The 13,133-nt window shown below is 41.7% G+C and overlaps 1 protein-coding gene across 1 annotated transcript in view; it reads right to left on the bottom strand.

The window, feature by feature from the left end:
- LOC130122748 (acetylcholine receptor subunit alpha-like) overlaps window positions 1-13,133 on the bottom strand; it is a 40,213-nt gene that overhangs the window by 10,454 nt on the left and 16,626 nt on the right. Inside the window, exons 3-6 of the mRNA XM_056291754.1 lie at window positions 8,679-8,723; window positions 7,493-7,602; window positions 6,608-6,803; window positions 4,797-5,034 (exon numbers count right to left, since the gene is read on the bottom strand). Of these exons, the coding sequence (XP_056147729.1) occupies window positions 4,797-5,034; window positions 6,608-6,803; window positions 7,493-7,602; window positions 8,679-8,723 (589 nt within the window). The remainder of the gene's footprint in view (window positions 1-4,796; window positions 5,035-6,607; window positions 6,804-7,492; window positions 7,603-8,678; window positions 8,724-13,133) is intronic.

Below are 13,133 nucleotides of genomic sequence, written 5' to 3' on the forward strand. Positions count from 1 at the left end.
CTGTAGCTACATCTGGTTGTAGAAAGCACCAAGCTCAGTCAACTAGATCCGCAAGTAGGCTAAGTGAAGAAGACACCATCCTATATACTGACAGGTCATGTGTTTCGCCATTACAGTTTATTTAGTAGGCTACCATGTGCATCTGCAACAGCAAGTGGTCACAGATTTGGCGCTGGTAATGCCTGGGTAGCGAGACATATTTTGATATCAAACGTTCACTTTGTCTTGTTGCATTAACGTGTGTGTGCGCGCACGTGTGTATGTGCATGCATGTGTGCGCGTGCATGTGTGTGTGTGTGTGTGTGTGTTTGGCAATTAGGCTAATTTGGTGATATATTCAGCTCAGTCAGGACGGCAGCCAAAAAAAGAAAGGTGGACATTAGGAACTACTTTACAACAAGTGAAAGTGTAAGTCACTTAAAGAAAACATTTTCTCAGTTGCTAATGTGTAGAGTCAACAATAATGGTAATAATAATACTCAACTAAGCTATAAATGCTCTTACGCACTGTTCACATGGCATGCATCAATGTTTATTGTGACAGGTGACAGAAGCATCCTGACCTAGCTCGACAGAGGAGGAGAGGTTGGTGGAGAAGCAGGGTCACAGGTGAGGTCGAATAACGACCTGGTGATATGTTAGTAGTGAGAGTCAGTATTGTGCCAAATGTTAGGTTGATGATGTACTGTAAAACAATGGTTCATCAATGTGTGTTTGAAATGAGAGCCTATAATAGGTACATGTTGTCTCACAGTTCATATGGCATGCATCAATGTGTTATTTAATCAGGTCACATAGAAGCAATCCTGCCAGGTAGCAAGCAGAATTGTGTAATTATTGTCTCAAGAAAATGTAGACAGAAAAAAAAACTCCCTTTATGAGTGTCTAGACTACCACATCTATAAGTAAAGTGTTTGCAGGCAATTTCCACGACATATTTAGAGTTTCCTTCATAGGGTGTCTGGGCTCAGCCTTAGAGATAGGGTGAGGAGCCCGGATATCCGGAGGGAGCTCGGAGTAGAGCTGGTGCTCCTTTAAATCGAAAGGAGCCAGTTGAGGTGGTTCGGGCATTAGGATGCCTCCTGGGCACCTTCCTTTGGAGATTTTCTGGGCACGTCCAACTGGGGGGAGACCCTGGGGTAGATCCAGAACTCGCTGGAGGGACTACATGTCCAATCTGGCCTGGGAATGCCTTGGGACCCCCCAGGAGGAGCTGGAGAGTGTTTCTGGGGAGAGGGACGTCTGGAGTGCCCTACTGAGCTTGCTGCCTATGTGACCCGACCCCGGACAAGCGGCTGATGATGAGATGAGATGAGATGAGATGAGATGAGATGAGATGAGATGAGATTTGGAGTTCCCACTGAGGCACTAACATACTGACTTTTTTTTTGAGAAGTTGACAAGTCCATGACCAGGACAGTCTTAGACTGGGGAACTTCATTGTTTTGAGATGCCTGCGGTCATCTTTTCAGGAAAGAGGATGGCAGTAAGTGATCTCAACTTTTGAAAACTATTAATGGGTTATAGGAAATTAATTGGTGCCTGTTTATTGTGTGGAAATTGCGTTACTCTTTTCAAATTTTAAAAGAGGGTTTCGTTTTAAAACACACATTGATAGTTGTTGAGGTTTTGCTGTGTGTGAGGACATCACAGCGACTCGAAGCTTAGAGGGGGAATTTCCTACCTGTGAAATTTGCCTCTAATAAGAGACTTATTCTCTCTTTCCTTTTGGAGTGCACAAAGAAGGAAAAGGCAGTATTCCCTTTGCCTTAGGGTCCTTTCGAGTAAAGTCAAGATAAAAAAATAAAGACGGGGCTGTATTCCGCGATAGAAGGAAGGGGCAGCATTCCCCTGAATAGAAATAAGAGCAGTATTCCCCTTGCTAAAAGGAATTTGAAAAAGTTCAATAGAGAATGGGAGAGAATCTACATAAGAGCATTAAAGTGATCCTATTCTGTGAATATAATAGGAGAGATCTAAATGAGAGCAATATAGTCATCCTATTTAGTGGCTGATCTTTTTAAGTGATTTTTTTTTCTATATTTGAGTTTTGGAGGATTTTTTTTTCTTTCCCCGCTTCTCTATTTTGTGTGTCTGTGTGTGGGGTTTTTCCACCCCTCCTCTTTTCTCCTCACTTGAGTGTGTGTAAATTCCTCCCCTCCCCTCTCTTTGTAAGAAAAACACATAGGAGGAAATCCCTTGCTCATTGAAGGGATTTTAAAAAGGAAAGAGAAAAGAAAAAAAAAGTGAAAAGTAGACAGGAAGTGAGAGGTGAAAAAAGAAAAATTCCCGTGTCTCCTGTGTTTGTGTGGGCAGCTGCCCCCTCCCTCTTGTGTGTGTGGGGGACAGACAGGAGGGTGAGGAGAAGAACACAAGGAGACACTCTCCTGTGTGTTTGTGTGTGGGGGGGCACCCCTTTGTGTGTGTGTGTGTGTGTGTGTGTGTGTGTGTGTGTGTGTGTGTGTGTGTGTGTGTGTGTGTGTGTGTGTGTGTGATATTCTCTTTTATGTTTCCCTCAAACGTCAGGTCAGAGGGCTCCCATATTGTGATAAGAATTATGGGTGCTGATAATGTTCATCAGAGAAACCTTCAGGGTCCAGCTAAAGCTATGCATGAGAAATAGGGCTCTGTTACCACACTGTATTTGCAAAAGTGGCATAAAAATTCAGGATTTCCTCAATACGGGAGTTTTAATCATGCCTCTCTTAGAACATTGAGAAAAAGAATGGCAACACAATTTGAAGCTAAAATGAGAACAGCTAAAGCATGGGCCTAAAAAAAAAAGAGAAAAAAGTTAATGATAAATGGACGAAGGAAACTGAGTCTGAAGTTGTGAGAAAAGAAGCTGACAGCAGATAAAGCACTGAAAAAATGTGCAAGACTGTCTAAGGATTTGTTTCCTTGAATGTGGATGAAACATATGGAAAAAATAATGCAGACAATGCCCAAGGCTTTTGTAGAGGAGGTAATAGGCACAATCTATTTTACAATGCCATTTTGTGAACATGTGGGAGAGTTTGACTCCAGATAGCCACAAAATGGCTCCTTTGAAAAATGTTCATCTCACGCTACTGCATGAGCTAATAGATCCTCCTGCTTCTTTAGGGTCTGTTGATTGGGACCATGAGTACATGCTGGAATGCCTTGGGGTCTGGGACGCCATAGGGCGGAGGATTTGTCATATTAATCAAACGATTCTTAACTGCTCTAAAGTAGCCCCATTTTCTACTACTATGGTCAGTATTCACAAAGTTGAGGGCTTGAGGATTTTGGTGTTTCAAATGTACAACATTCATCATTGCCCCAGAAAGTCCAGTGAATTTGGCAGGAAGAGACTTATTATGTGCTTTGGCCTTGACTGTTGTCTCCACTGAAAGTGATTTGGTATTGAAAAAAATCTGACCCTGATGATGAACTTTCTGTCACAATGGTGTGCCACTCCCCAACCGCTTCTAGCTATGGAATATTGAACCTTTCTCAATTACACGAGAATTGTATGATTTTGTTAAAAATCAAAAAGACATGCATGTTAGGGGTTTATACTCCTGTCTGTGCCCCTGACTGAGGCAATGGGAAAAGAACTGGAGTTGGTCCCAGGGCGGAGCATGAAGGCGCCAGCCCACTGCTCCTAGCTACACAGATCACAGCTAGGATGGGTTAATTTGCAGTAACTGAATCTACCCAAGGGGATTAATAAAGGAAACTTAATCTTAAAACTTGATGTTAATTGTAGTCAAAGAGGATTTTGTTGTTTTGCCTATTGATCTAAATGAGATGCAGAGCAAAGGGTTTTGGAGGACTGACATCCCTCATGTTGTTTTAGGTCACTAGGTCACCATCACTGTCAGATGATGATGTAGGAATAGAATTACAAGACATGGGTGTGTCATGAAGTGACACTGATTCAGCTCTGGGTCAAAGGGTGAACTATAGAGAGGGAGTCATCATCCATCCTTTCTTCTGTGCACTGAAAGCCTGCAGAACAGTCCAGTTTCCTACCATGGACCATAATTTTGTGATGGACACGTCTGAGTTTAAAAATTCCCATTCAGCATTGGAAGGGGTTCCTAAACTGTTTTGAGCAACTCTAAATATGACATGGGTCTGATTAAGGATGCTAATCCATTATTTGTGGTTCCTAAATCAAATTACAGGCCCAACAAATGACAGTATCCTCTGAGATCTGATGCAGAAGAAGACATGACTCCCATTATTGAGCAACTCCTCAAGGATGGAATTATTTTTCCTGCACCATCATCTCCACGTAACACTCCACTCCTTCCAGTAAGAAAAGCTGAAGGCTAATCTTGGCAACCTGTTCATGATCTGCATGCTGTAAATGAGGCTGTGTTTGCTCAAGTACCGGTTGTACCCATCTCAGCCACAATTTTTTCCTCTGTGCCTGGCAATGCCAACTTCATCTGGTTTCAGTTGGCTTACAACTGACAGACAGGGCTCATAGTTATTCCGTGTGAGGTAAGATGTTCCCCAGCATGAAAAATGACGAGAAGGGGAGAATGTGAAGGAAATTGGCATGAAACATTAAGAGTTATCAGTTATTCATTGTGTATTTGATTCTCTATGCCTGTTTAAATCTTGAGGACTTCTTAGAAAGGAGTAAGGAATGTTCGTAATGACGGATGGGTGTTATTTTCTCCACAATTTCATCCACAAACACAAGTACTGATGCCACACACACACACACACACACGTACACAGAAGCAGATGCAAACACACAAAAGCAACCCAGATATACTCCACACACACATATGGCACCCTCCAACACATACACTTACCAGAGTCAGTGGGCAGGTAAAAGACAAGCCCGGTCAGAAAGGAGAACAGCATGCAGGGGATGATGACATTGACAATGAAGTAGAGGGGCAGCCGCAGCATCAGGAAGTGATATGTGATGTCCAGATAGGGCGTGTCAGGACAACACGTGTAGTACACCCAGTGCTTCCAACTCCTGTAGTCCTTCAACACCCATTCACCTGACTCCATGAAGTTACTGAGGTCTGGACGATCACTGTCCTGAGGAAGAAAGTAAAAAACCCGTACAATGGATTTGAAAAACCAATCAGTCAATGAATGAATGAATGAATGAATGAATCAATCAATGAAGCAATCAAACAATCAAATTGATCAAATCAAATCAAACTATATGACATATTGTATGCAGCATGGAACACTGTGCAATTTATAGAAGTATGCACCCATACAAAGGATAACACTGTGTGTGTGTGTGGGGGGGGGGTATGTGTGTGAGTGGGGGGGTATGTGGAGGGTGAAGTAGATGGTAAATGCAAATTGCTGTGTGTAAGTGGGCTGATGGGCAGTGCTGGCACAGGAAAGACCTGGGATAGGGTGGGGGGGGGATGGGGGGTTGGAGTTTGGAAATGTCCTGGCCAATAGGAGCTGAAAGAGGCCTCACCATAAGGGTAAGTGTTTGTTTTGTCAGTGTGTACTTTTGTGATTAAAGGGACTTTCTAGATTGATAAAAAAGAGTAGGTTTCATGGTAATTAGGTCTTCCTGCGACATTCATCCATCTCATCTCATCTCATCTTCAACCGCTTCTCTGGGGTCGGGTCGTGGTGGCAGCAAGCTAAGTATGGCACTCCAGATGTCCCTCTCCCCAGCAATGCCCTCCAGCTCCTGCTGGGGGATACCAAAGCATTCCCAGGCCAGATTGGACATGTAGTCCCTCTAGCGAGTTCTGGGTCTACCCCGGGGTCTCCCCCCAGTTGGCCATGCCCGGTAAACCTCCAAAGGAAGGCGCCCAGGAGGCATCCAAATCAGATGCCCGAACCAATCTCAACTGGCTCCTTTCGATGCGAAGGAGCACCGGCTCTACTCCGAGCTCCCTCCGGATGTCCGGGCTCCTCACCCTATCTCTAAGGCTGAGCCCAGACACCCTATGGAGGAAACTAATTTCAGCCGCTTGTATCCGTGATCTCACCCTTTTGGTCACTACCCAAAGCTCACGACCATAGATGAGGATTGGAACAAAGATTGACTGGTAAATTGAGAGCTTTGCCCTCCGGCTCAGCTCCTTCTTCACCACAATGGTCCGGTACAATGTCTGCATTACTGCTGATGCTGCACCAATCCACCTGTCAATATCCCGCTCCATCCTACCCTCACTCCTGAACAACACCCCGAGATACTTGAATGTCCGAGATACTTGAAGACATTCAAGTATCTCCGGGTACTTGAATGGAAAGACATTCATATGGAAAGACATTCATCCATGTCTTTCCATAAAGTTAGTTTTTGAAAGCTGGAAGTAACTGAGTTCTGGATCAATTCGAACTGTGATAAAAAAAAAAATCACACTATAATTGAATTGGGTTTATGTTTGACAATATTTTTACCTCTACTCGATTATTTAAGTGCTTTCAAAATGTTTAAAAAATATTACATATAATTAAAATTAATTTACAGAATTTATTGCATTAAATACCTCATGTGTGACATTACCCAAAAATATGTGTAATAATAGCATCTCAATTGCAATATTACAACAGCTGTCATAGTCATAACCATGTCATACATAACCACTTGTAAGCCCCTCCCCATAATCTTATCTTATCTTGTAATACTGACAGGGTTGATGACCACCAGCAATCCATCATAGGTCCATGTTCCCAATTTCATGCTGCAGTTCTGTAGGTCAAAGGGGAAATGGAGGACGATAATCTCACAGTAACTCTTGAAGATGGCGGGGGGGTTCCATATGATCATTCCAGTGTGCTCCAACAAGACTTTGGTCTCATGGATGATGGCAAAAGCACCATCAGCACTGTGGAGGAGGAGATGGGAAGAAGTAGAGAAAGGGAGACAAGCTATGAGGTGCCTATGCAGCACTATTGAGACACAAACCAATTATGTTAAAGAAGGCATTAATGTATCTACTGACGAGAAAAAAGAAATTATCTACATTCTGGAGGCAGCATTTTGGTTTAAACTGAACTGGTGCCCTTTGCCAATCAGCTTCACAGAGGGTTAGTTTTAAATACAGTGACATCAAGGCACTGGCAGGTCTTTTACTTAAGCAAAAGACCTGCCAACCACCCCTATGGAAGGCAAAATGTAAATGGTACATCTATCTGTAAGATGAATTTGCCTAGGTATCCTTATTTTCAGAAAAAGAAGTAAAAAAAAAAAACAAACAAAAAAACAAAAAACAGATGTTTCCAGAGTAGAGTGGTCACGGTAAGAAAAGAGATATCTTGGCAACAGTGTCATGATATGCAATTTCTGGATTCACATAAAACTTGATATGTTAGCCAGATGACAGCTATTCAAAACAATCATTCACTTTAAGTGGGTCAACAGCAGATATTAAATTGGAAATATTATTCATGATCTTCTATTTTTGCCCCATTTAGTAATCTATTCTCTAACTTGTCTCAATGCATTGTCTTTATTATCATGTACTGTATGTGTGTGTGTGTGTGTGTGTGTGTGTTTGTGTGGGGTTGTGTGTACTTGTTATATAGGACTAGATCAGGTCTCCATATGTCAGTTGAAGGAACTCTTATCTTCTTGATTCCACCGTACTCATCAGGATCCCACTTCAGGTTGACATCTAACCATTGCTGTGACAGACAGACAGACAGAAATTAGAAAGTTTGACATGTTTACATTCAAGATGATTTGATAAAATATAAACCTTTGTGAAGAGAATATGTTAACTAACAATTTCTTCTCTGTGAAGGCAAAGTACTGGGCATGTGAGGCACAGGTAGAAATGACATCACATCAGGTATATAATAATTAAAGTGCTCTATTTTTGGACAGTTAATTTACATCACTGAAGTACATGCAGAATTTAGCATAATTTAACATAGTCTGAAAGAACACGAACTTAGAAGTTAAAGAGATTTTGAGAGGTACTTGATTGATCCCCTTGGGGAAATTCTGCTCTGCATTTAACCCATCCTAGCAGTGTAGCTAGGAGCAGTGGGCTGGCGCCTTCATGCTGCACCCATGGGACCAGCTCCAGTTCTTTTCCCATTGCCTCGGTCAGGGGCACAGAAAGGAGTATAAACCCTAACATGCATGTTTCTTTTGATGGTGGGGGAAACTGGAGCACCCGGACAAAACCCACCGCAGGGAGAACATGCAAACTCCACACAGAGGAAGACCTGGGGATGATCCCCAAGGTTGGATGACCCCGGGGTTCGAAACCAGGACCTTCTTGCTGTGAGGCGACAGCACTAACCACTGCGCCACTGTCACCATTAAGGTAAGAACAATATCACACCAGTGACAAGATTGTTTCGCAAAAAACTTCCGTGAAAGGCTCAAAGACGAATCAATCATATTCAACAGTGGCTGTGAAATTATGGCAAAGTTTTCACTACAAGACCTGCAACTGAGGACACTTAAGCTTACACCAAATAAGAGAGAAAATCAGCAGCTACCAGCCAAGTGAGCTGCAGTGGAGAAATAGACTGCTTCACTTGTCTTTTCCACCAAACCTATTTCATCTGGTGTCACCTAATATGTTGGAAGTTTCCTCTTTTTTTTAATAAAATACCAGGCATGTAGGAACGATAACATAGATCATTCAGCTATTATGTTCAACTCACAAAAATAAAGGAATTAGAACATAAATAAATTAACAGATAAAATAAAAAATCCTGCAGTAAATCCCAAGGCTCAGACTGACCTGTTTGAGTCGTACATTGCTTGTTACAATCTGGTTCACTTCATCCTGTGACAGACAGAAAAAATATGAGACAGAATAGTAAATAACAGAGTCAGAAGTTTAAACTGCTATGTGTATTTCTATTTAAATCCTGACCCCTTCGCCTTCAGCAGTGTGTGAATAACAACAGGCAGCAGATGTACTGCACGTTTGCCAATATCTGCCGTTTCCGAACATCTTAGAAATCGGTCGAGAATGGGATTGTTTTTATCACAAATATTGGGCTACCCTTGGGGATATTTCCTAGTTATATTATGCTTCAGGAAAGCCAAAATATCACAGATAGCACACTGAACAAACTTTGGCCAATGAAGTGGCTGCCATGTCAATTTGCCAAGTTGATGATATACTAACCTCTCTGTTAAATGTGATGTCTGTACTGTGGAAAGCCTCTCAGTATTCATCAATCACTAGAGACATAGTAATTCTATATGTCTACTCTGGAAACTGTGGTACGAAAGCCAGTTTTCGAGGTGGAAGGTATAAATATATGTAAGTTTTACATTTTAAATTTGCAAAAAAGCCTCTCCATTCAAGGATGACAGTTTAATCCTGCTTAACCCATGTACAGCAGAGTTTGGCACAAATAATCATGCTGGTGATATGTTTGAATAATAATTTGGACAATTATCTCTGGGGTCACTCTGAACTGGTTTTACTTCTATATTCTAAGCAGAAGATTTTACTTCCTAATTGCAATTCGTCTTGATTGTGTCATGTACTCAATTCTCACGCAGCTGACAGATAGTTTTTTTTGTGGTCCAAGCTGAGGGGGCTGGGGCCACGTGTTGCAAAGCAGTGTGGCTCCCAGTACAAGCAATGCTGGGAACGCGATTGTAATTGCTGAGAGTATTACTATTATTATTACTATTATCATTATTATTTATTATTTCATCCATTGGTAAATGTGGTAGTGCAGCATACACCCTAAAAGTTATGTACTTGACATTTTCAGGGGAGGTATAGAATGGTACACATGCGACACCAAAAATGACACATATTGACCAGCAGGTGACGCTATAATAAAGTTAAGCGCATTTTGGCCAGTAACTCCCACATTACATATCGCACATTCAAAAAACCTTACATGCAGATGTTTCCTGAATACAGCTGAATCTCGAGATATAGGCCATGCCCATTTTCGCAAAATTGCGAATCTTTTTTTTTCCAACTCCTCCTAGACTGTAATAGTCTGAGATGCACAAAACTTTGCACATAGAATTTATGGCACCTCATGATCAATACTTATTAAAAGAATTTTTATAATCCAAAAAATGCAAATGTTATAAAGGTCCAACTTCCTCCAGGTTGCAGGCAAAACAGGAAGTGCTACATCTCGGTAACAATCAGTCCTATCAACACGAAATTTGGCTCAGTAGTTTCTCACGTCTCACTGGGGCGCTGTGCAGAATTTGGCGCCAATCGGTCACCAGTTGGCGTTTTTTCACAAAATTGCAAAATATACTGTTATGTCATTGTCCAAATCAAGAAGCAATACTTTTGTCTTTTTTTTAACTCTTTATTGTCCACCCTCTCACTCCGGTAAATTCTCCTTCCCCTTACTTCCTGTCTCTCTGTTCTCGCGATATCCTCCACTATACTACATCTTTCTCTCTGTTAGTTACAGTTGTCCTTACTTTAACATCAACATAATACATCTAATGACAAATGATGAATGAAATGTCTTGGGTTTTTTTTCCATTCTCAAACATAAACAGACATATTTGAACATTTCTGTTAAACCATTATCTATATTCTTAAACCAACATATTTCAAACATGTTCCAATCAATCTAAAATCTCAATGTTCAATAAATCCACTTTTTTTTAAAGCTAAATTAAACAGATTCGGTTTCCTGCTCCTATGTATCTTAATTAAGTGTCTCTGTTTCGGGCTGGCTTCTTGATAATTCTGCCACTTCTGGTAACGCGTTGATTATCTGGCACCGATACAGTTTCATGGGGGAACTCTGCTGGAGCGCTCAGATCATCCTGCATCCTGTGTCCAAACTCCAGCATCCTCATGTGCATCTACTGGAACTCCGATGTCCTCACGTGCTTCTGCTGGCACAGCAGCATCAAGGTCCATTACCACAGGAGTGTGACGAGGATGTTTAACATTTCTTGTGAGCCTGGATCCATCTTATGTGTTTATGAGCTCAAAGGAATAGTCTGAGGTGTTTCTCAGGAGTACATAACAAGTGTCTCTGAATTTAGAATGCACTTTACCATCTGTACTGGCAATGTACACCAACTTTGAAGTTGTGTTCCTTTGCTCTGTTTGTCTTGTCAGCATAGTATTTCATTTTGTCTGTATTCTTGGTGGTGTTTTTGAATTTCCTTTGTTTTTTCCTCTTCTTCCACCAGGTTTGGTAACTTGGTACGAATGTCTTGTCCCAACATGAGCTTGGCTGGTGTTTCTCCTGATGCTCGGTGTGGTGTTGAGCGATACGCCAGGATAATCTTTGGGAGTTCCTCTCTCCATTTCTTTTCTTCTCTGTCAGCTGCTCTGAAGGCCTTCTTCAGGTATCTGTGAAACTGTTCTATTTTACCATTTAATTTTGGATAACACGGTGATGCGCGTATGTGCTTGATTCCACACGTTGTTACAAAAGATTGAAATAGCTGTCCAACAAACTGCTTGCCATTGTCTGTGACAACCTCTAGAGGATATACAAACGGACCAAATATTTTTGTCAACTCCTTAATGACTGTGGCTGAAGATATGTCATTTATGACAATTGCCTCTGGGTATGAAGTATAATAGTCAGTTAGAGTCAATATGTAGTTGTTCTGTATAGGACCTACTAGGTCAACGCCTAACTTAGTCCAGGGTCTAGGTGGCAGTTAAAGTGGTTGAAGAGGTTGATTGTCATGCAGCGGCTGGTTGAGCACACAAGCAGAGCAGTTTCTGATCAGTCTTTCAACATCTAAGTCCATATTGGGCCAATAGAATTTGCTCCTCAGATATTGTTTTGTGTGGACCACTCCCTGGTGGGTCTCGTGTGCGATTTTCAGTGCTTTTTTCACTTTCTGTTTCGGTAACACAATCCTCTTAGTATCAGTCCATCATATGTCGATAACTCGCCCGAGCATCTATCGTATGGCTGTAGTTCTTCTGGCATTGGGTTCGGCCATTTTCCTGTTTCCACTATTATTGTCAGTTGTTTTAGTGTTTGATCCACTGTCATCGCGTGTTTAATGTCCTCAAGTGTCATAGCTTGCAAATCATGCATAGTTATGGAAAACACTTTGTCCACATATGGTTCAACATACCCATTTTCTTCTGTTTCTGGTAAGGGTATTCTTGACAGTGAATCTGCTACATTAGATTTTTCCACAGCGTGTTCTATTTTGTAGTCATATGGTTGTAGTCTTAACCCCAGTCTTTGAATTCTGGGTGGTTAAAAGTGTGACTTCTCGGGGTTGAACATGTATATGAGAGGTTTGTGATCCATTTGGAGTGTGAACTTGCCTCCCCATAAGTATGTTCTAAAGTGTTCGACTGCCCATACACATCCTAGAGTTTCTCACTCTATCTGGGAATAGTGTCTTTCAGTAGGAGTCAGTGAGCGGCTTGCATAAGCGATTGGCTAATTCTGTCCATCTGTTTGTTCCTGTAGCAAGACTGCCCCAAGTCCCACTGGGCTTGTATCACTTATGACTACAGTTGGTGCATTGATCTTGTAGTACACTAGGTATGGTTCACTTACCAGTGCTCTTTTCATTTTATTGAATGACCTTTCTGTCTGTGACATCCACTCCCACACTTGTCCTTTCTGTGTTTGTGTCCTAAGTGGTTCTGATATGTTTGCATAGTCAGGTATGAATTTCATCAGAAATCCACATGTGCCTAAGAAGGAACGCGGTTGTTGCACATGATCAGGTCTCGGGGCATTACAAACAGCCTCTATTTTTCTCACATGTCCTAACATCTCAATCTGTTGTAACCCAAAAACACATTTCAGGGTTAGACCTCTGTCTTTGCATTTCTGCAATACTTGTTGCAGTCTTTTTTCCAGTTCTTTCTCATTTTTAGCATGTACTACCACATCTTCTATGTCGCAAATGGTACCTGGCATCCCTGCTAGCATCGAGTCCATAGCCTTCTGACAGGCCTCAGGTGCACTTGACAGTCCAAAGAAAAACTTCCTGAAATGGTAGATCCCTCTGTGTGTGATGAAAGTAGTCAGGTGTCTTGACTCTGGGGCTAACTCTACTTGCCAGAATCCTTTTCTTGCATCCAGTTTAGCAAATATTTTTGCTCCTTCCACAGCTTGCAGTATACTGTCCACAGTTGGTACTGGATGTCTCCCTCGGATTACAGCTTTTTTACTTTCTGGAGATCTAGACATAGTCTCACTTCTCTTGTATCTTTGTTTGGTGTAAGTAGAATATTAGAAATCCATGCAGATCC

The sequence above is a fragment of the Lampris incognitus genome, chromosome 13, assembly GCF_029633865.1.
Source record: "Lampris incognitus isolate fLamInc1 chromosome 13, fLamInc1.hap2, whole genome shotgun sequence".
Classification (NCBI taxonomy): Eukaryota; Metazoa; Chordata; class Actinopteri; order Lampriformes; family Lampridae; genus Lampris; species Lampris incognitus.